Raw genomic sequence first — 24,999 nt, forward strand, 5'->3', positions numbered from 1 at the left:
GGAAGTACTTTGGCTGAGATTGATTTAAATATCTACTTCCCAAGTGCATAGGTTTACTTTAACCAACCCGCTTAAGAAAAGAAATACAAAAAATAATATGGCATTTTTACTCCTCCCCTACTTTTCTTCTTTACTTTTATTCATTTAAACCCTTGTTGCTTTTTGCTGGGCAACTTTATCAAACCATTCTAGTGTATGCTATTTTCATCTGGATAACTCTTCCCCTCCCCTACTCCCCGACTTTGGTCTTACATGTGGCAGATTGAGCAATTCACATTTAGAGCTTTAAATTCAAGACCACTTGAAGGTCCACAGACTCTTCCTTAGTGGAGAATGAGAATTCAAAGAAAGTTTTTTAGATTATTTTCACTTTTGTTATTCTGTTTAGAAGAGTTCACCTTGATGTGTCATGAAATACCCCTTCTTGGTCTTCCTTTTCTTTGTTACACCTGGCCAGCGCAAGCAGCTGAGATCTTTGCTCTACTTTCCCTGCATCTCTGTGCAATGCTTTGTAATATATATCTATCTATATTATTTTTTTCTAAGCCTTTCAGACTGCTGTTATATGATCACGATTCTCCTGAATCTCTATGCATTCAATCTCTTCTCGCTCCTTCCTTTTGGCCCGTTTCTTTTTCTTGTGGTGCTTTTTGGAGGGTGGAAAAAAAGTTAGGAAGACAGGCAAAATAACAAAACAGTGCAGTAGTGTGCAACTGCTGGTGAGCAGCAAGCATTTGAACAGTGTGAAGGTCAAGTTAGAAGGCACAAAGAGAAGGGGGACCAACCCAATAAGGAAAGAAGTAATATTTTGCAAAATGGCTGTTCCGTGCTCTTGGAGGGAGTTTTTTATACACTGAGTTCGGGTGTGCTCAGTTGCTAGTACAAATGTGTAAAGCAGGGGTGCACAGTGATCTATGGCAAAATTTAAAGTGTAGATAAGGCACAGGATAGAAATACAATCCATGTCTACATTCCATAAAGTCATCAAGCCTAGCACACCCAACTCTATTGAGGTGACACTAAGAATTAACCAGAAGTTTCCCAGAGGATGAATAACCAGGAAAAAGGTCAGTATCAACACCAGCAGAATGCCAAAGCCAGAAATCAGGACAGGCATAGTTACTGATAAACCATAGTGGTCCATGAAAACAAAGGTAGGATTGAACACAATGAATTTGATGCTCTGTATTAGAGATAGTGGCCTTAACTTCTTCAGCAATTCCACCACCTCCTTCTGGGTGTTTTCACTAGTCCTGGCCACTAGATACATGCGGGAAGCAATGATGTTGTTCTCATCTCCAGCCTTGGAGAAAATGATGTCATTTTTGAAGTGCTGGAATTCGGATTTTTTTAAAAAGGAGCTCTGGAGGATGCTGATAAAGTCACTTTTGTTGGTGGTGCTGATGTTGCCAACTCTCAGATACTGATAGTATTGTTCAATCCAGGACACTGTGTTGAAACCATGGCTCAGTGTTTTTAAGTCTTCTTGCACAGTGCCATTCCAATATTCAAGAGGTTCGTAGATGTAGAATCCTATCACAGGACTGTAGTTGCTGAAATACTTCTGCTGAATGAGGGCATAGGAGACGCTTGGAGACTCACTGGCTAGGAGGTTGATGATGTTGGCCCCATCATTGATCTGTAAGCACCCCATAAAGGAGAAAGAGGCATAAATGAGATACAGTATCACCACAAATGGTTTGACGTAGATATTAGTAATCCATTCATTGTAATGCTCTCGTAGGAAATGCTGGATGAAGTGATTCTGGTAGGGGTCAGTCTCATGATGAGAAGTGTGCTGATGGCCATCATTCATCATTGTTTGGAACCACATAGGTTTCCTCTCCAGGTATTCTGCTGAAGGGATTTTACAACAGAAGATACTGTGGTAACGGTTCTGTTCCAACTGCCCAGCAAAGACCAAGCAAGAGCCAAAGAAGGAGAAGATATAGAAGTAGTTCAACAGGATGGAGACACATATGTTCTGGCAGAAAACTTTCACAGCCTCGATGTTAGTGAAAGGGCTGGCACCCATACCAAAGGTTATGAAGTACAAGGAACTCGTCATTGTATAGGAGACCATGACATCGGAATAGGTGTCTGCTACCCTATCCTTGAATGGAAGATTCTCTCTGGTTCTGCGCCATCCTGAAAGAAGTTCAAACACTCCTTTGATTCCATGACCTAAAATAATAACAATAACAATGCATAAACACAGGTTTCCAGTTTTCATTCTGCAACATTAATGTGAACTTTTGGCAATTACTTTTTACTGAACAGACTTTTAAAAAAACATTTGTATCATTTTACTAGTTAAATACAAGTAACATTTTCAGATTCGTATGTCCAAAGTTAGACACTTTAATCATATTTAGGTATCTAAATAACCTGTCTGATATTCAGAGGGGCTGCTTATATTATATATTAATATATATTAGAGCCTGACCCTGCCAGGTAAAGAGCACCCTCGGTTCCCATGAGAGCTAACGGCATTTTGGGCTGTATAAGTAGGGCCATTGTCAGCAGATCGAAGGACATGATCATTCCCCTCCATTCGACATTGTTGAGGCCTCGTCTGGAGTACTGTGTCCAGTTTTGGGTCCTGCACTACAAGAAGGATGTGGAAATATTGGAAAGAGTCCAGTGGAAGGCAACAAAATGATTAGGGGGCTGGAGCATATGACTTATGAAGAGAGGCTGAGGGAACTGGGATTGTTAGTCTGCAGAAGAGAAGAATGAGGGGGGATTTGATAGCTGTTTTCAACTACCTGAAAGGGGTTCCAAAGAGGATGGATCTAGACTGTTCTCAGTGGTACCAGATGACAGAACAAGGAATAATGGTCTCAAGTTGCAGTGGGGGAGGCTTAGGTTGAATATTAGGAAAACTTTTTTCTCTTTGAGCAGGGGGTTGGACTAGATGACCTCCTGAGGTCCCTTCCAACCCTGATATTCTATGGTTCTATACCCCCCCATCTCCATGTGTCTCTGTGCTCCCATCCAGCCATCCCCTGTCCCTATGTAGTTCTGCACTCCCCCATCATCATGTGGCCCTGCATCTCCCTCCCCCGTGTGTCCCTGTGCTTCCATTCTCATTACAACAAAGATTAAGAACACCTTGCTTCCTCCCACAAAGGTACTGCTGACTGAGCTGAACATTGGTTCAACTATCACACTTCCCAGAGAGTTAATATAGCGTGCATCACTCATGAATTTAAAAATCATCAGTCAGAAACTATTTCTGCATACGGACTCTAAGAACGTTGCTGCCAGCAGTGAGATCCCTGTAAGTGCCAGAGTTTGCCTTAAAGGACACTTAGGGGGTAATTAAGGCTCTTAAAGTTGGAGCCATGATGGGGAAGAGGAGGAGCTCCATCTGAGGGCAGGTCTACACTATAGCCGGGATCGATGCTTTGAGTTCGATCCACTGGCAGTTGATGTAGTGGATCTTGACCTAGCCTGGGCTTGATCATAGTCTTGTTGGGTCTCGTGGCCTTGAGTCCCCTATGAAAGCCCCCAATCCTGAGCAATTTCACTGTCCAGTTTCTTTAACCTTTCCTCATTGATCAAGTTTTTGAGTTTTGAAACCTTTGATCAGTTTTGTTCTCTCCTCTGGACTCTCTCCAATTTGTCCACATCTTTGCTAGAGTGCGACACAAGACTCCAGCAGACCCCCCCGCCCAGTGCTCAGTAGAGCAGGACAATTGTCTCCCATAGGACATTCCTGTTAATTACATCCTGGAATGATATTAGCTGTTTTTGCAGCTGCATCACATTTTTGGCTCTCATTCAATTTGTGATTCACTGTAACTCCCAGATCGTTCTCAGCAGTCCGCCCCCCAATTCAGCTTACTCCCAGGGTTTTTTTTAGAGCCCAACTACAGTTCACATGTCTGTAGTCCATAGAAGCACTCCTGTCATCCTCCCACAGGTAGCTGGCAGAAGCAGACCTCCGGGGCCATTTGCCTGTATCAAGCTCATAGTGTCAGTCTATTCCAAATAAGCGTGAGAGGGAAGGAAAGGCTGGACACTGCTTCAGGCTGGGTTCCCCTTGCTATAGGAGCTCACTAGCAGTGCCTACCAGCCTCTCTACTCCTGGGCAAACTTCCCTCTTTTTGTGGCCAGTTTCACCTTTTTAAGCTCCCCTTCTCCAAGTGACATATGTTCTATGGGTGTGCCTAATTGGCACTTCTTGAAGGCAGGGGCGGGGGGGTTCCATCACAAGCCATCTGTGCTGTACCCTTCTGTGATTTGGTGGTACCCCATCTTGTGCTTTATCTGTTAGGACATTAAGAACATCAAAACAGCCATACTGGGTCAAACCAAAGGTCCATCTAGCCCAGTATCCTGTCTTCTGACAGTGTTCAATGACAGGTGCCCCAGAGGGGCATAAATAGCACAGGTAATCATCAAGTGATCCATTCCCCTGTCACTCATTCTCAGCTTCTGGCAAACAGAGGCTAGAGACATCATCCCTGCCTATCCTGGCTAATAGCCATTGGTGGATCTGTCCTCCATGAACTTATCTAGTTCTTTTTCTAGCTCTTGCCCTTCACAACATCCTCTGGCAAGGAGTTTGACATGTTGACTGTGCATTGTGTGAAGAAATACTTCCTTTCATTTGTTTTAAACCCGCTTATTTACTTTCTTCACACAAGTCATGAATTTATCGACCTCTGTCATATTCCCCCTTAGTTGTCTCTTTTCCAGGCTGAAATGTCCCAGTTTTATTAATCTCTCCTCATATGGCAGACATTCCGTACCCGCAGGATTGGGGCCTCCAGGTTCTACTGCAGCATACCTCATGATAATGAATAAAGTGAGATTAAACAGGGTGAGAGAAAGAGAGAGAGTTGTACTAAATCCATTCTTGTGAGGAGGAGGAGATTATGACACTAATCTTTTAGATTAAAATCTCGTCTAGGCTTGAAAGGGTTTGGTGATATAACTATAAAAATATAGCTTTACTCGCAAACCTTCATAGTGGAGATTCAGTTTATATCGGCAAAAGTGTTTTCACTGGTATAGTTTATACCAGGTCCCTGAGTGATAAACTGACAAAAATCACTTTTCTGCAAATATAGAGAAGTACCCAATATCAACGACACTAGGGCTTTTGACGGTACAGAAATGTCTTAAAAAATCACATCCCTAACCAACACTGCTATACCAGCAAAAGTTACTTGTATAGACATGCCTCTAAGGGGTCACTTTACTATACAATCATTTCCACTATCCATCCCCATTCCAGTGATTCTATCCCAGTGAATGCCTGGGGGAAAAATGCTTTCTACATTGCGCATCATTTTAATACTCTTTTTCTGGAAACTAAGCAATTCACAGAGCCTCAGGTGTCAACTGATTGCTAAGTGGCTAATAATTCTTTTACATTTGCAGCATTTAAGACCATTACCCTCTGTTTAAGCATTTGCACACATGCAACGCTTGAATACATTTTTGCATAGGTCATACACCTCTCTCTCAGCAGGCATGCCCAGGGCTTTCATCTGATAATAAGAATTTTGTACTTATAATAGCAATTTTCAGATCTATAATGCTTTGCAAATATAAATCCCATAAGCCACTTAGACCCTTCTGTTGGATAGGTATTAATAGCCTCATTTTACTGAAGCAAAGGTTAAGTGACTTGCCCGAGGTCATACAGCGAGAAAGAGGCACTGATGGGAATAAAACCCCAAACCCACTCTGCCATACAGTAGCTACAGGAGGGGTGACTTATAACTTATATTATATGGTGTTGGTAGTGAGAGTGGAGCCTCACTGTGCTAACCACCGTACATACGCATAATAAAAGACAGTCCTTGACCTTAAGAGTTTAGACTGTAAATGACAGATGAAGGTGGGCAAATGGAAACATTTATACTCTCCCACCCCCGTCTTACAGTTGGGAAATTGAAGCCCAGAGGAATTTGAAGTGACTTGGGCAAGGTCACAAAGGCAGCGGTAGCTGTGAACCACCATATGCGACAGAGTGAGGAATTGAACCTAGTTCTCCTAGAGCCTTAGGGCAGTGCTTTAATCACAAGCTCAGCCTTCCTCTCTGAAGAGGGATCCTGCACCCCTTATTGGAAACACCTGCTACCAAGTGCAGTAAAACACCTACATTTTAGGAATGTAACTAAGGAGACATTTTGAACCACACACACACCTGGAATCCTGCCCAACAATATGTAAAATCCTGCTGAAGACCCAATGACAGCACCCTGCTGAAATCATCATCACACTATGGACACTTTCCTTTCTCATTTGAGATTGCTCCAGATCCTCAAAGGTATTTAGTCTCCTAAAGTCCTTGGATTTCAATGGAATTTAGAAGCCTTTGAGGATTGGGGCCTTTGTGACAATTTCAGGACTGAATATAAGCAATCCTTTTTAAAAACAGGATGAAATACACTTTCATGTGCATTGCCCTCTTGATGGCATTGCATGTAGGCTATCTCCCACTAATGCTGATTGGATTTATACAGACACACTGAGAAAGGTGCTTGTACTCTGCTGTGTCTCTCTGTCTTGAAAAGTATGCAGTACAGCATTGCTCTTTTAAGTCACATGTCCCTGTAATAATAAAATGGCTAATTTAAAAAAGCTGGCTTCTAGAGCAGGAATGTTGAATGAAGTGCAGTGAAATATCATCCAGCAGAACCGCACATCTTTACTGAAAGGGCCCTGCAGGGAAATCTGTCTCAGGACATTGGTTTTTCTATAGTTTAGCACTTTGAGCAAAAAACCCCCCACCCTGAACCCATTTATGCCTAAAAGGTTTTTCTGCTGCCTTAACATACCTGTGTCAGCCTAATGATATTTTGCATGCCTGAACGGATGGCTTCCAGCTCCTGGATTGTGTTCCACTCCCCATGTGAACTCCAATTTAAAAAACTCATGGAGTGAATTGCTCTGCACTCTCTGCCAGAGGCGAGCAGTAGGACTAGTGCTGTCAATGTTGTTTTAAATGTTTGCACTTATTTCTATTAGTGTTGATGTTTTCTGAGGTCTTTTAACTACCCCTCAGAGCCACGGAGGGGCCCATATTCATGCTGGTCTCTTCACTGCATTTTGGGAGTTCTTCACTGATAGAGACACCATGAGCAACTCAAGTTTTAGTCCTTGGGCCAAATTCAGAAGCTGGAGTAAGCTAGACCCTTCCTTACACTCACTTGGGGGTGAGATTTTCACGATTGCTCAGCATTGGTCTAACTCTGCTCCATTGGGGATTAGTCATTGGGAATTTCACTATTACAGAGTCAGGTCAACAGTGAGTACTTCCAAAGATCTCATTCTCAGTCTCCATTACGCTGACGTAGGCCTGGTCTACACTACGCGTTTAAATCGATTTAAACAGCGTTAAATCGATTTAACGCTGCACCCGTCCACACTACACTGCTCTTTATATCGATTTAAAGGGCTCTTTAAATCGATTTCTGTACTCCTACAAAACGAGAGGAGTAATGCTAAAATCGATATTATTATATCGGATTAGTGTTAGTGTGGATGCAAATCGACATTATTGGCTTCATTATTTTACAGTAGCTACCCACAGTGCACCGCTCCAGAAATCGATGCTAGCCTCGGACCATGGACGCACACCACCTAATTAATGTGCCTAGTGTGGATGCGCACAATCGACTTTATAATATCTGTTTTATAAAATCGGTTTAAGCTAATTCGAATTTATCCTGTAGTGTAGACGTGGCCTTAAAGTCAGTCTACCGCGGTGTAAGGAAGGCTGAGCTGGTGTAACTCCCACACTGAGGAGTTGAAAGAAGATATAAAGTTAAAAGCGCCCTCGTGCTAATTTTACTTTCACCTACGTATGGATCCTGGGTATGTAAATTACACCCACTCAGACTGCCAGATACATCACTAAGGCAGCTGACAAGCAGTGAGTGTCACTCTTCCCCTTCCTCCCATGTCCTGCTCCTTTACTTTCACTAGCTCCCTTTTCTTGCCAGTCCCTTCATCCTGATTTTACCTCCAATTAAAAATAGCAACAACAATCAACTACAAAACACGTGACTATGAAAACAATGCCAATCACCACCATGTCCATTTGCTTCGGTGTTACATCCATGCCTGCAACCTTCCATCTGTTTGTGTTTCTCAGACTGTATGCCCTCCAGGGCAAGGACTGCTTATATTTGTGACTGCACAGAGACAACACAATGGGGCCTTGATCCTGATTGAATAATAATAGCAATAATACATTAAATGTAATCATAATGAACAAAGGTATCCGTCATATTAAAAACAGTTGAAATATTTAATGTAGATGTTAGAAAACAAATGTTAAATCAAAATCTTCACAGTAAACCCAACCAAGGCCTGAATGGGAGAAGAGTGCAGGGAATCAAAGTGTACAAAATCTTTATGCCTTTGCAGGTAGCACAAGACTCTAGACAATAATTTGGCAACTTCAATTCTTTCCCTAGTTATAGCATCTACAACCACTTTTTGGAACCACACTGCTGTTGGTATTGGGTATGAGACCAAGCTTTAGCACTGGATTTGAACCAATCACCTATTAGTCCTGTGGAGGATGTGTTACTAACAGAACTATGCTAGCATTTTTCTGTGTTCAAGGCTAGCCTGGCACTTTTTGTTTTAAAGTCACATTTTGCAACCTCACAGATTTTGGATGTTCTTTCTTTTTTTGTTCAATGAGTACTAAAATGCCTAATAATAAAAACCACTCTGAGCTGGAGCAGATCTAAATGTAGAGTATGGATCCAGGTGGATTTGTTTAACAATTAGCTTGTCATGTGATTTATATTGGAATCAATATATACAGCTTGAAAACCATATATATCCCCTGAATACCATTTATTTTTCTGCTGTGCTTTAGCAATGGTTAAAATCCATTTTTTCTTTTTCTCATCTATGCCCCTAGAATAACTTTGTAAACAGCGATTATACAAACAGAAATTGTCATCAGATGATGCAACTTTAAGTGACACATAGAGAAACGTGAGATGAATTTAGATCAAGTTATTAATGAATTAATTATTTATTCATTTATGCCAAAAACACTGGGTAGATTTGTGAGGCTGATTAGAAGCCTGAAGCTGCTAGGTACAAAATGGATCTATGACTAGAAAGATCAGGAAGAAAACTGGCAATATGAGGTTACCAATGGGGTCATAGGGAATGGAATCATTTTAGTATCAAATTGATTTGTCCATGTAAAATAATGTGATGCAATCTCTTAACTCTGATCATAATTGAGGCAGTGAGTTTGGCTACTTACTGTTCTTCAGTTCTAGGAAGCGGTCGGCAAATTTGTGGGATTCAAAGAAAAGCAACAAAAATTATCAAGGGCAGGAGGAGAGATTAAAAGGAGCAAGTGCATAAAGCTTGGCTGAAGAATGACTGAGATATTTGTGAGTGCGTCAAACAAGAGAACAGTCCACACATTTTTGAAGGATGTATTCATAATGGAAGGGGAAGAACTGTTTAGAGCAGTGGTTCTCAACCAGGGATATATAGGGGTGCACAGAGGTCTTCCACAGGGGACATCAACTCATCTACATTTTTGCCTAGGTTGAGCACTAGCGAAGTCAGTGTAAACTAAAATTTCATCCAATGACTTTTTATACTGCTCTATATACTATATACTGAAATGTAAGTACAATATTTATATTCCAATTGATTTATTGTATAATTATATGGTAAACATGAGAAAGTTGGCAATTTGTCAGCAATAGTGTGCTGTGACACTTGTGAATTTTTATCTCTGGTTTTGTAAACAAGTCATTTTTAAGTGAGGTGAAACTTGGGGTACGCAAGACTCCTGAAAGAGGCATGGTAGTTTGGAAAGGTGGAGAGCCCCTGGTTTAGAGGTACCCAAAGGGGAAGGGTATAACTCGGAGCAATGGGATAAAATTAAGGGAAATTTTAACTGGTATTCAGACTAAACCTTCCAATAATGAGATCTATTAGTCTGTGAAATTATCTCCGCGGGGAACCTTTGCTTGAATAATTTAAAGCTAGACTGATAAGGCATTGTAGGGAATAATCTCCCATTGGCGGGGAGCTAGGTTGGATGACCTAACAGATCTTTTCCAGATCTGACTTCTCTGAGCCAGATCCTCAGCTGGTGTAAATCAGTATACCACCCTGGAGGTCAATGGAGCTATGCCAATGTACAGCAGCTGAGGATCTGGCCCTAGGACTCCATAATCAACCTGTTTTTGTTGCTTTCATAATACACCAAATAGTCTAACAAAGGCTGTGTTTGCTGCATAAAATTGGTGTGTTTATACAATCAGATGGCCAATTCAAAATTGCTCTCTTGATGTAAAAATCCTACTGGAGGCAGGGCACTAGTAGAATCATAGAATATCAGGGTTGGAAGGGACCTCAGAAGGTCATCTAGTCCAACCCCCTGCTCAAAGCAGGACCAATCCCCAGACAGATTTTCGCTCCAGATCCCTAAATGGCCCCCTTGAGGATTGATCTCACCATCCTGGGTTTAAGCAGGCCAATGCTCAAACCACTGAACTATCCCTCCCCCATATAGGCAACCACCATCAGGGATCTATTGTACTAGCGGCTGTGTATATGTAAAGCAACAGGCAGTCCCTGACTTGAAGAGTTTAAAGTCTAAATTGACAAGAAAGACGAAGAAAAGGAAAGGAAACTGAGGCAAAGACACTCTCCCCATACCAGAGTTGGGAATAGAACACCCCTCAGTTCAGTCCCTGCTCTCTAAAACACATGTACATAAATGATCATAATAATGTATTATGCATGGCATACTGAAGCTTTCACCTTGATAGGTCTCAAAGTGTTATAGCACCTTACATTACAGATAGCACAAGTAGTCAAGGGGGTGGGGGGCTGGGACAACTCGCTGAGTGGGGAGGTTGGGATGGGTGTCTGAAGGAGGCAGGCATCCTATGGAAAAATAATATGTGATCACGTGATTAAAGACTGTATCATAATGCATATGCAAAATGCCAGAATTAAGGTCATACAGACAACCTTAAGTCTGGCATTTCCTAACTTTGAGTGCTTGACTTTGCAACCTTAGTAATGTAGTTTTAATGGAAGTTTTATGAGTATCCTCCTCATTCAGTGTGTGGCCCTAAGTGTTATTTATTGCACACCATTCAAATCCTGCACGCAACACAGAATTATTAATAGTCCCCCAGGTGCTTCTAAGGTGGTCTCACCATGGTGTCTGAGTGCATTGAAAACATCACAGAGTTTATCGTCACAATATTTTTGTGAGATTAAGTAATATGATCCTCCCCATTTTATAGCAGGGGAACTGAGGCATTGAGAGATTAAGGCTAAAATTGTTAAATACCCACTAATTCTGGATACCCAGTTTAAGACATTTAGGTTGTTATTTTTCAAAGTAATTAGCATTTTTATAGCACTTTATATGCTCAAAGCACAGCTCCAATCGACTTCAGTTGCAGCGTGGAGTGCTCAATCCTGCTGCAAATCAGACCTCAAGCGTCTCTCCCTGGGCACCCAGAACATGAGAGACACAATTAGTGGCCGCTAGTGTGAACATTTTGTTTTAAATGACTTGCCCAGCATCACACAGGAACTCTGTGGCAGAGGCATGGAGAGAATCTTAGCTATGAGACCATCCTATCTCTTCTTGCAAGCCTGTGTCTCATATATTACCCATCTTCCAATTTCTGCAATGAATGAGGCAGGGGTCCTACAAGCAACAGCCTCTTTCACTACATAACCCTAATTAATCTCCAGACCACAGTTGAGTTTGCCCGGTGCAAAGTTGGAATTATATTGAGGAGTTACTTCCTGGAAAGTAGCCCCATGTTCAGTCCCCTGGACTCATCACAAAGCCTGATCAAATCCTCCTATGTAATATCAGTTGCATAAAATGGGCTAGCTTAGCATGTACTGTAGGGCAAAACTCCCATGGATTTAAGTCATGCGCAGGATTGGCTTTATAACCATGAGCTGTGTTGGCTTGTGTAAACCTTAAAAATCCCCAGCCCTTCCCCTCATCACACACACACTCCGGTTAGCAGCATTTAGCAGCTTATTAATAGCTCATTAATATGTATGAAACCTGACCATTAGCAGTGTGTCCCAACAGGGGATAATTAAGTTTTTGGCAGCATTCTAATAGCATCTGAAAACTGTATAATGAAAGAAAATGAGGAAACTGATAGACTCATAGGCTCATATACTTTAAGGCCAGAAGGGACCATCATGATCATCTGGTCTGACCTCTAGCACATTGGAGGCCACAGAACTTCACAGCTGCGGTAAGTCCATAACCTCTGGCTGAGTTACTCCACAAATCTTGATTTAAAGACTTCAAGTTACAGAGAATCCACCCTTTACTCTAGTTAAAACCAGCAAGTGACCATGTCCTAAGCTGCAGAGGAAGGTAACGCCCCTGTCCCCAAGATATTTGCTAATCTGATCTAAGGAAAAATTACTTCCCAATCCCAAATATGGCAGTTAGACCTTTAGCATGTGCTGAGACCCATCAGCCAGACACCTGGGAAAGAATTTTCTGTACTAATTCAGAGCTTTCCTCATCTAGTGTCCTATCTCCTGCTATTGGAAATGTTTGCAGATGCATGTAGGCCATATGCCATTGCAGGCAACCTCATCATACTATCCCCTTCATAAATATATCAAGCTCAATCTTGAAACAAGTTAGGTTTGTTTGCTCCCATTACTTCCCTTGGAAGGCTGTCCCAGAAATTTACTCTTCTGATGGTTAGAAACTATCATCTAATTTCAAGCCTAAACTTGTTGATGGCCAATTTATACCCATTTGTTCTTGTGTTAACATTGACCCTTAACTTAAATAACTCATCTGCATCCTTGTTTGTCCTTCCAATTATTTATATAGATCGATCATATCTCCCCTTGGCCTTCATTTTTTTAAGTTAAACAAGCCAAGCTCCTAAAGTCTCCTCTCATAAGGCAGGTTCTCCATTCCTCTGATTATCCCAGTAGCCCTTCATAAGAACATAAGAATGGCCATACTGGGTCAGACCAAGGGTCCGTCTAGCCCAGCATCCTGTCAGCCAACAGTGGTCAATGCCAGGTGCCCCAGAGGGAGTGAACCTAACAGGCAATGATCAAGTGATCTCTCTCCTGCCATCCATCTCTACCCTCTGACAAACAGAGGCTAGGGACACCATTCCTTACCCATCCTGGCTAATAGCCATTAATGGACTTAACCTCTATGAATTTATCTAGTTCTCCTTTAAACCCTGTTATAGTCCTAGCCTTCAAAACCTCCTCTGGCAAGGAGTTCCACAGGTTAACTGTGCTCTGTGTGAAGAAGAACTTCATTTTATTTGTTCTAAACCTGTTGCCCATTAATTTCATTTGGTGGCCCCTAGTTCTTATATTATGGGCACAAGTAAATAACTTACCCTTACTCACTTTCTTCACACCACTCATGATTTTATATACCTCTATCATATCCCCCTCACCCTTAATCTCCTCTTTTCCTTCTGTGCACCTGTTCTAGTTTGCATTCATCTTAAGCATGGAAGACCAGACCTGCACACAACATTCCAAATGCTGTCTCACTAGTGCCTTGTACAATGGTAATAAAAATTCCTATCCCTACTGGAAATACCATGCCTGATACATCCCCTAGGATTTCATTAGTCTTTTTCACAGCTGCATCTCAATGGCGGCTCATAGTCATCCTGTGATTGAACAGTAGTCTTTCTCCTCCTTTGTCTCTTCCAACTAATAAATGCCCAGCTTATAGCAAAATCTCTTGTTGTTAGTCCCTAAGTGCATCACCTTGCACTTTCCACTATTAAATTTCATCCCATTATTATTATTCCATTTTTCAAGGTCATCCACATCTTCTTCTATAATAATCCAGTCCTCCTCCATATTAGCAATACCTCCCAACTTTTATCATCCACAGATTTTATTAGCACACTCCCATTTTTTGTGCCAAAATAATTAATGAAAATGTTAAATGAAATTGGTCCCAAGGCCAATCCCTGAGGAACTCCTCTAATAACCTCTGTCTAACCTGACACTTCACCTTTCAGTATGACCTGTTATACGGTCTCCTTTAATCTTTCAATTCTCATGTTAATCCCCATCTTCTCCAGTTTAACTAATCATTTCCCGTCTGGCGCTGTATCAAAAGCCTTAATGAATTCCAGCTAAATTAGATTTCCTGCATTTCCTTTACAGAAAATCAGTTATCTTCTCCAAAAAAAAAAAATCAGTTTGGTCTGGCATGATCTACCTTTTGTAAAACCATGGTGTATTTCTTTCCAATTACTATTTAACTCTATATCTTTAAGTACTCTTTCAAGAGTAGTTCCAAGACCTTGCATACAACTGAGGTCAAAGTAACAGGCCTGTAGTTTCCCAGATCATTTTTTTTCCAGTTTGCTCTGCAACCTTTCCCTACAATCTTTTCCCCCTTGCTTGTGATGCAGGGTTCATATTGTTTCTGCAACTTGGACTTAAAGTAATTCAAAGCCTCCTCCACATTCAGATCCTTGAGTTCTTCAATCCATTCCACTTCCCTAACTAATTCCCTTAAATTTTTAAAGGGACCTTTTGAAATCGGGAACCCTCGTTGCAAACCTATTTTTGTTTAGCCTTCTATTTAATTTAAACTGAATTAACTTGAACCACAGTTGTCCTCTACAGCCAGTTCTTTTATAGGTCCTCACTACTTACCAATACTTAATCTAAAAGGGCATCACCTCTTGTTGGTTAGCTGACTATCTGGTGAAGAAATCTATCAGCTATCACATCAAGCAATATCTGGGCCCTCCCATTATCGGCAGCATTTGTCCTCCAATCTATATCTGGGAATTTAAAGTCTCCCATAATCACACAATTCCCAGTAGTATTTATTTCATTAAAATATTAAAGAGGTCTCTGTCCATTTCCAAATCAGATCCTGGGGTTCTGTAGCAGACCCCAAGCACTATTCCAGTGGAGCTTCTGTTATCTTTCTTCCTCAAAGTGATTTAGACCGAAACAGATTCCATTGTATACATTCCATCACTTCATGTTTATTTACAGTCTACCTTGTCATTAATATACAATACTATTCCATCACCCTTTCCTTTCTTTCTCTCTTTCCTCAAGAGCACATACTCTTCTTTACCAGTATTCCAGTCAGGACTACTATTCCACCATGTTTCCATCATCAGTATAATATCTGGTTTCACTTCCTGCACCAGTAGTTCTAGTTCCTCCATGTTGTTACCTAGGCTTCTTGCACTGGTATACACACATCTTAGTTGTTTCCTTTTGGCCTCACTCAGGTTCCTCGTCTGATTGGGTACAGTCATTTTACTGCCAGTATTACCCACCTGACTGTTATTGTCAGTGGTATTGGCACTATCTTACCTCTTGTTTTCCATTCTCCTATCCTCTGTCTGTCTTTTCTCAATTGCTGTATCCTCTTTTACTTGATTTTCCTCCTGCCCCATATTAGAATCAGACATGGAGATTATCAAGGCATTTCCCAACTATCTCCCCTAAATTACTAGTTTAAAGCTTTTTTAATCAGTTGTGAAAAGCTCCATCCCAGAAGTCTATTTCCTTCTCTATTCAGCTGGAGTCCCGTGAGAACAGTCCTCTGCCTGTGAATGCTTCCCAGTGGCTAAACCTCCCAAAGCCCTCCTTATAGCACCATTGCCTGAACCATCTGTTGATCATCACAACTTTGTCTTGCCTTCACTCGCCTTCTCTAGGAACAGGTAGAATCCCACTGAAGATCATCTGAGCCTCCGTTTCTTTAAGCATCTTCCCCAGCCTGGTGTAGTCTTCCTGGCAGAGGGGGCTCTACGTATTTTGCCGCCCCAAGCACGGCAGGCAGGTTGCCTTCAGCGGCATGCCTGCGGGAGATCCCCAGTCCCCCAGATTCGGCGAGAGGTCTGCTGAAGCCACGGGACCAGCGGACCCTCTGCACGCATGCCGCCAAAGGCAACCTGCCTGCCACCTTCACGGCGACCAGCAGAGCGCCCTCGTGCCCTGCCATCCCAGGCACGTGCTTGGCATGCTGGTGCCTGGAGCCGCTCCTGTTTCCTGGATACATTCCAATAAGAATCTAGCGGTATCATTTGTTCCCACTTGAATGACAATCAGTGGATTATTTCCTGCTCCCATTAGGATCCTCTTCAGCCTTAGTTCCACATCCTGTATCTTAGCTCCCAGCAGATAATACACCCTTCTGTTCTCTGGATCAGCTCTGGTGACAGGTCTGTCTGTTATTCTTAGTAGGGAGTCCAAAGTTACGTAGACCTGCCTCTTCCTGGTCTTGGTGTAATTCTCATGCCTTCCCTCTTCTGATCTTCTTTCTGGCTATAAGTCTTCTTGTCTTCTGTTCTCACACAAAATCTCCTGAATCACCCTCTATCCTCCTTTGTCTCTTCTCTTCTTCCTTGTCTTCCAATCTTTCATTGCTGCCTGCCTCTCCCTTTCAACTGTTCAAATTCCAAATGCTTTGACTGTTCTTTCTCTTTCCATGTGTTTAATACAGGTTGAAACATATTTAATGATGATTACAATGGGAGTGAACCAGTGATAATTTGAGGCCAAACTCCTGAGTAGAGCTGTCTGAATAAAAAGATTTTTCAGTTTGTTGGCAGTTCTGAACAACTGAAAGGAAAAACAATTGTTTCAAGTTGAACCAAAACCAAATTTTTTAAAAAAATTTCAGCAAATCACAAAGGAAAAAATTTGTTTTGATTTTGAGGGTTTTCTTTAACATTTATGAATTATTTTTAAATAAAATTGAAGGAAATTTTAAAATAAAGAATTGTTTTGAACCAAAAATCCTTTCATTTAAAAAAAGTTGAAACAGTTCACCCCCATAAACTTGAACAATTAGGCAAAACCAATACAAATTCACAAAATGTTTTGGTATCACTAAATCTGCATTTTCTACACAAAAATATTTCAGCTGAAAAATTTTGTCCAGCTCTACTGATTACATTATATGGGTTCAATCCACAACTCCTTAAACTGGAAGATTATTATGCCAACAGCATTTTTCATTCATAAGGATCTCACAACACTTTGCAAACTTATAGTAATACTAATTGCAAAGGATCAATGTTAAAAGAACAAGGAGAGTAAGGTTAAAATAAAAAAAAACCTTGAAATATTAAAATTCAGGTTCTTATTGTAATATTAACTCAATCATATTACACATTTATTCTGTTTTATGGTATATATTTTTCAGAAAAAGCACTGAAATATTAATGCATTTTGCATTTTGCACATTAATGCAAATTTAACCAGAAAAACAAAAATAGAAAATACTACATATGTACAAAGCAGCTGAATTAATATTGCTCTTGGAATTTGATTTGAGATACAACTCTATCCTTGCATTAACATACATGAGTGGATGAGAGCTGAGGAAGTGTTGTTCCAGGTCAGCCATAAAAATGTTGGCAAATTCTGGGGCCATGCGGGTGCTCATAGCGGTGCCACTGGTCTGGAGGTATATATTGTTACCAAATTTGAAATAATTGTGGGTGAGGATAAAGTCATAGAGCTCAGCAACTAGTTGTGCTGTGTCCTCATCATGGGTAACTGTTCCTGACAGTTTGTATTCCATCTGTGTGTAGGAGCCTCCATGTCCATGGTGGCTAGGATGGTTCAATTCCAAAGTCGACACCATCAGCTCAGGATTAAACAAAGACTGTGAATGGCTTGCCAACTACAAAACCAGTTTCTCCTCCCTTGGTGTTCACACCTCAACTGCTAGAAGACGGCCTCATCCTCCCTGATTGAACTAACCTCGTTATCTCTAGACTGATTCTTGCCTGAATATTTATACCTGCCTCTGGAAATTTCCACTACATGTATCTGATGAAGTGGGTATTCACCCACGAAAGCTCATGCTCCAATACGTCTGTTAGTCTATAAGGTGCCACAGGACTCTTTGAATCTGTTTGTGGTGATTCTTCTGGCAGAAAAGAAGCCAACAGGGTATGTTTTTCTTAAATAGTACCAGCCCAGTTGTTTTATCATTTCCTAGTACTGATTTCCCAGTGAGGATCATGAAAGAGTTATTTTTAAATTACATTATGTAGCAATGTAATTTTATATCTGCATTTTACATACTGAGTATGGCATGTTCCCTACCCTAAAAAAAGTAAAATCTAAAGCAGACAGTATAATCAGATACATCCCTTTAGAGTAAACAACTTTCTACAACCTCATTTTCATGATTCTTTAATTATGATGAAAATAATTTACAGCCATAAAACATGGGGACCCCAAAATTGTAAAGAATGTGAATAACTTTGAATCTAAAATAAGTGATATCCCTTGAAAGGCAGGACATTGGAGAGCTATGATCATATTCTCTGCTTAGTTTTTCAGCATTGTAGAAAAAATAGCACAAGATACATATGCACACACATCTATGTATGGTTGAAAATGTTAGGCAATTGAAATCAACGGAGCTATGCTTTTTTACACCAGCTTAGACTATGGCCTATTCTATTCTATTCAGGCTCTTAGCCTGTGCCCATCACTGTAACAAACTGCACTGAACTTCCAGGAAATAGCACAGATTTAAGGAGGGAAAGTTGGAGGAGGCACCAGGAACTCAGTCTGATGGCATATGGCAGATGATCACAGTCCCCCTCCACCTTGTGCCTGAAAGTGAGCTGATGGAACCATTCCATTCCAAAAAGCACAGACAGCAGCTCCTTTTCTATCTGAGCACACCCCACTTCTGTGTCTGTCAGTGCTTTACTAGTAAATGCTATGGGCTGTTGGCTTTGCATCACTCCTGATCCTAGCCTCCTCCTGAGGTATCGCACTGTAGCTCTAGCTACTCCACAAGTGCCTCACTTATGATTTTCTTTACTTTTTAAAATGTCTGTTCTTGGGTCTCTCTGACCATTCCTAGCCTGTATCATTGTGTGTTAAGTGTCTCAATGGTTCACAGGCTTCTGATAGGTGTGTGCATAATCTGGAAAGATAGTTGGACGTCCTTACAAATTACTGGATTCCATACACATCCTTTGCTGTGGGCATTTCCTTAACAGCCCTCAGTTTCTCAGGGTCTGTCTGGAGTCCAACAGACAGAGACCTTCAGTTCTCAGCTTCAGCTTGTCTGCATTCAACCTACTATTCTGTTCTTAGCAACTGTTTAGGAGTTGTTGCAGCTTGATATCATGGTCCTGAATTTCTGTTTTTCTTGACATATCCTCCTACAATAAGAATGTCATTAGCTACTGTCTTTTAGCCTGGAAGTTCTTCTAGTGTCTGGTTCAGTGTAGACTGGAACATATAGGCATCCGTACCCAGTAGGATCTGAGAAAAGATGTGGCAAAGGTTGTCATGTGGCTGGATGACTCATCTTGCTTTACGTGCCAGAACCCATTCTTGACATCACAGACAGTGAACACTTTTTCTGTAGATGAATCAGATAGTATGTCCTGAATTGTTGGTAATGGGTAGTGACTTCTTTTCAATGTTCCGTTAAGTGGCTTTGGATCAATGCAGATCCTCAGTTCATCTGACAGTTTTCGTATCACTATTAGACTGTTGATCCACTCTTTGCTAGTTTTAGCATATATAATGATGCTTCTTTTTTGCACGGTTGTCAATTTCTTCTTCTGTGGCTCCACTAGGGTTAATGGAATTCTACATCTCATGAGCTTCACATGGGTGTCTCTGCAGGAGCAGCGCCAGGGTTTTTGGCGCCCTAGGCAGGGGTCCTTCCGCACTCCTGGTCATTGGCGGCAATTCTGCGGCAAGGGGGTCCTTCCGCGCTCCCAGTCTTTGGGGCACTTCGGCGGCGGGTCCCGGAGTGAGTGAAGTACCCACCACAGAATTGCCGACGACGACCCAGAGAGTGGAAGGACCCCCCGCCGCCAAGGGCGGCAAAATGCTGCCCTCCCAAATCCTGGCGACCTACGCCTAAATGGAAGTGCCGGCCCTGGGTCTCTGGGTAAAGATAACAGGGGCAAAAACAAGGGTGCTGTCATGGTCGGGATCTACTACAGGCCACCTAACCAGATGGATGAGACTTTTTTGTAAGCGAAAAAAGCACAGGATGTGGTGGTGGTTGGGGACTTGAGCTACTCAGAGATCTGTTGGAAAACAATAAAGAAGAGCACAGATTATTCAACAAGTTCTTGGAATAGATAGAAGATATTTTTTTATTCCAGAAGGTGACAAAGCAGCTAGAGGAGAGGCTATTCTAGATTTGATTTTGACAAATAGGGAGGAACTGGCTGAGAATCTGAAAGTGGAAGGCAGCTTGGGTGAAAGTGATCATGATTCCAAGGAATGGAAGGAGGAAAAACAGGAGACTAAAGACAATGAATTTCAAGAAAGCAGACTTTAGCAAACTCAGGGAGTTGGTAGGTAAGATCCCATGAAGAAAGTCTAAGGGGAAAAACAGTTTGAGAGAGTTGACAGTTTTTCAAAAAGACATTATTAAAGACACAAGAGCATACTATCCCACTGCATAGGAAAGATAGGCAAGAGAACACACTAGCTTAACCAGGAGATCTTCAATGATCTGAAACTCAAAAAAGAGTACTACAAAAAGTGGAAACTAGGTCAAATTACAAAAAATAAATATAAACAAACAGCACAAGAATGAAGGGACAAAATTTAAAAGGCCAAGTCACAAAACGAGATGAAACTAGCTAGAGATATAAAGGGTAACAATAAAACATTCTACAAATATATTAAAGCAAGAGGTAGACCAAATACAGAGTAGATCTGTTACTCAGTGCGGGGAGAAAGACAATAACAGAAAATGTAGAAATGGCAGAAGTGCTAAATGACTTTTTTGTTTCAGTTTTCACCAAAAAGTTTTATAGCAATTGGACATCTAATACAGTGAAAGCCAGTGAAAATGAAGTAGGATCTGAGACTAAAAAAGGGAAAGAACAAATTAAAAATTACTTAGACAAGTTAGATGTCTTCAAGCCACCAGGGCCCAATGAAATGCATCCCAGAATACTCAAAGAGCTGACTGAGGAGATATCTGAGCCATTAGCAATTATCTTTGAAAACTCATGGAAGATGGAAGAGATTCCAGAGGACTGGAAGAGGGCAAATATAGTGCCAATATTGAAAAAGGGGAATAAGGACAACCTGGGGAATTACAGACCAGTCAGCTTAACTTCAGTACCCAGAATGTTAAAGGAGCAAATAATCAAGCAATCAGTTTGCAAACACCTAGAAGATAATAAAGGGATAAGTAACAGCAAACCAACTTAATGGCTTTCTTTGACAGGGTAAAAAGACTTGTGGATGGGGGGAAGCAGTACATGTGATATATCTTGACTTCTGTAAGGCTTTTGATACTTTCTTGCATGACCTTCTCAGAAAGAAACTATGGACATACAGCCTAGATGGAGCTACTGTAAGATGGGTGCATAACTGGTTGGAAAACGGTTCCCAGAGGGTAGTTGTCAGTGGTTCACAGTCAAGCTAGAAGGGTATATTGAGTGGAGTCCCACAGGGATCAGTTCTGGGTCAAGTTCTGTTCAATATGCTCATGAATGATTTAGATAATGACATACAGAGTACACTTCTAAAGTTTGTGGATAATACCAAGCTGGGAGGGGTTGCAAGTGTTTTGAAAGATAGGATTAATATTCAAAATGATCTGGACAAACTGGATAAATGGTCTGAAGTAAAAGGGATGAAATTAAATAAAGACAAATGGAAAGTACTCCACTTAGGAAGGAACAATTAACCACACACATAGAAAATGGGAAATGACTGCCTATGAAGGAGTACTGCAGAAAGGGATCTGGGATTTATGGTGAACTGCAAGCTAAATATGAGTCAACAATGTAACACTATTGCAAAAAAAGCGAACATCATTCTGGTATATATTGGCAATTGTGTTGTAAGCAAGACACGAGAAATAATTCTTCTGCTCTACTATGTGCTGATAAGGCCTCCGCTGAAGTATTTTGTCCAGTTCTGGGTGCCACCTTTCAGCAAAGATGTGGACAAATTGGAGAAAGTCCAGAGCAGAACAACAAAAATGATTAAAGGCCTAGAAAACATGACTTTTGAGGGAAGATTGAAAAAAATGGGTTTGTTTAGTCTGGAGAAGACTGAAGGGGGACATAACAGTTTTCAAGTGCATAAAAGGTTGTTAAAAGGAGGAGGGAGAAAAATTGTTCTCCTTAACCTCTGAGGATAGGACAAGAAGCCATGGCCTTACATTGCAGCAAGGGAGGTTTAGGTTGAACATTAGGAAAACTTCCTAACTGCCGGGCTAGTTAAGCAGGTGGATACATTTTCCCAGTCTAATATCTCTGCTTTTTTCTTTCTGAGGAAACTTCAGCATTGGGTCATAAGGTGGTTCTATTTCTCACGCCACTTGCATTGTTGCACATAAGCTGGGCATTTTTGTTTCTGTTACTCATATTGTTTTCCACAGTATCAACAGTGGACCATGATGCTTGTATTCTTGGTTGGTCTGTCCTTGATCTGCTTCCTGCGTTCCTTTAGCTTGGGCCTGTGTACTTGTTCTGCACTAGTGGCTGTCATCGTTTTGATCCTTTCCCTGCACAGTTCGGCTGCCCTAGCTGTTTGGGAGGCATTTCTTTAGGGCTAGATCTGCTTCTCTAAACAAGTTGTCCTGTAAGTTGGAAACCCATGCTTCACAAACGATCCTGTCTCCAACTAGCAAATCTTTAAAGTTTTCAAAGTTACAGGTGGATGCCAGAGTTCTCAGCTCTGTAATGTAAGTGCCTATTCCCTCTTCTGCGTCTTGGTATTCGGTAAACCCCCCCAGCATCTATCCATAGTCTGTCTCTTTAGTCATGGTACTCATCACTTTTATCACCTGTTCCAGTGTTTCAGGCATAATTCTCAGCCACAGTGTCTCAATCGTTTCTTATCCTTTTTCCTCAATGAAAGAGTAAAACTAGCTTTACCTTCATTTTCTCATCTTTATCCCCTATGGTCAGCTCTGTATGTAGATTCAGTTTTGATTCCATGGTTTCCATGCTTGTGCAAGATTGTTGTTTGGAAATCTAGCATTCCCAGAGGTCTGAGTCCCTCCATGCTGCCTGCCTGCTCTGTCTCTAGATGCTGCTTTGTTTTCCGGTTAATCACGCTCTCTTTGTTGCTGGACTTCTTATTAGACGTACCACTGCCATCACGTGGCACATGCCACATGCTGGGTAGTAACAGAGGATGCCATGTTACTAAAAGTAAACACAACTGAAATTGGCATTCAAATCACAGGCACATCACTGACCTCCTGGTGCCTCCTCCAAACTCTTCCCTCCTGCAACTTGTGCTCCTCCCTACAAGTTTCATGCAGGTTGCTACAGTTGCCACAGTGTCATGCATACTTATTTCCATATATAGTGAACTGTGGGTTCACTGATATCTGTTCTGCTCAGTTGATTGCATACGGCAATCTAACTCTTATTTATCTCTTCTTTCTGCAGACTCCATCATAATGGATCACACCCTTCCAATAACGTGCTGCATTAGTCTCATTGTCTGATTCCTCCCTCCCCACTCCCCCGAAATGGCTCCATAGGCCACAGGCTGAGAGCTCCTGGCATAGTGGCATAAGTTAGGGAATGCTAGACTTGTTGGGCCAGACCCCACCGGGTGTGCACCACTCAGCCATCCAGGATTTCTAAGGTGCTTTGCATTCTGGCTTTATCCACCCAGAGCTAACACAACACCTCCTAGCTCAGCCACAAGTCACCTGGTGATTTCCCCACACTAAGGGAATTCTCAACTGCTCCTTTCAGACAACCTTAAATCAGTGACACAAAGGGGACTTATGAGTGGCTAGCCCATGATTTTCAGAGCCTGAATAAGCACTGTGTGGGTAGAAGTTTATATTGTGGATTCTCCATCAATAAGACTGGTTTGATTCCCTTTTCAATTTCTGCAGCAGTTGTGTCTATTGCAGGGAGAGGAGGGATACAGAATTACAGAGTAGCTCCTGCGGTAGGAGATATTCAGGGAGGTTGGCTGATTGTGACTGTATATAGGTTGGGTTGTTTCTCTGGAGGCATTCAAAAGCCTCGAGGCATGTGTGACTATCTGCATTAGAAGTTGTTATGAACTAACATTATTATTATTATGAGATTTCCCATTTCAGTGCCAATGATCTCCAGAAGAGACATCTCTGCATAATGAATGGAACAAGTGCTGATTAATGGGGAATAAAATCATTGACCAAGCATATAACACAAGCCTTATGGTTACAAACTGCCAAGAAGCAACTCATTAATTCTCCCACTATCCATTCTGTAGAAAAGTCTTCTCTCCATTTGGGAATGGCAGTGTAATAATGAAAGACTTCCTTATTGCTGGAGCTGCATGGCAGTACGTGGTGCGTTCATGCAGCCTTGCCAACAGCCCTCATTTAGGCAGGACATTCCCAGGTTTTGCTCTCTCCCTTCTGGATCCCCATATCTGTCCTGATTATAACAGACTAGAAAATACACTACAGTTCTCACCTCTGGCCACTACAGGTTGCTACTGGGATGCTAGAAACTGCCTGTCTTTTTCTCTGTTTTTCCCTTACCAGGCAGGGAACCCACCGGCTACCAATGACGGTAACTTTGCTTCACCCACCACTAGGAGAAAGAAGAGGCACTAGAGTGGAGAGGAGAGGAAGAGGTAGCCCTATAGGAGATGGAAATAGGACAAGGTAGGAAAAGAAGAGGAATCCCCACAAGGAGGTAGAGGGACCCTTTTAAGATGGGACAGGGAGAATAGAAGAGGCCACTATGGAGAGGGATTTGGGAGGAGGGGGACTGAGTGGGGGAAAATAGATCCCACAAAATGGGGCTGGCAGGCCACAAGCCACACTGCTAGCAACACAACTCAGTAGGGCACAACTGAGCCATGAAAATGAGAAAGGGGAGGCAGGGAGAGGTTGTGGTAAGGGGAGCATTGTGAAGCCTCACAGGCATCTTCATAGATACCTGATTTCAAAGCAGTGTTGCCAACTTTCACAAATCATGAGCTTTTGAAGACTATGGAGCCAAGAAGCTCCAG

General features: G+C 41.7%; 1 protein-coding gene across 2 annotated transcripts in view; it reads right to left on the reverse strand.

Annotated features, from left to right (window-relative positions):
- Positions 1-550: 550 nt before the first annotated feature.
- Positions 551-24,999, reverse strand: part of PTCHD4 (patched domain containing 4) — a 124,132-nt gene continuing 99,683 nt past the window's right edge. For both annotated transcript variants that reach the window (XM_032777621.1, XM_032777620.1), the window contains exon 3: positions 551-2,184. In XM_032777621.1, coding sequence (XP_032633512.1) covers positions 551-2,184 — 1,634 coding nt within the window. The remainder of the gene's footprint in view (positions 2,185-24,999) is intronic.

The sequence above is a fragment of the Chelonoidis abingdonii genome, chromosome 3 (assembly GCF_003597395.2).
Source record: "Chelonoidis abingdonii isolate Lonesome George chromosome 3, CheloAbing_2.0, whole genome shotgun sequence".
Classification (NCBI taxonomy): domain Eukaryota; kingdom Metazoa; phylum Chordata; order Testudines; family Testudinidae; genus Chelonoidis; species Chelonoidis abingdonii.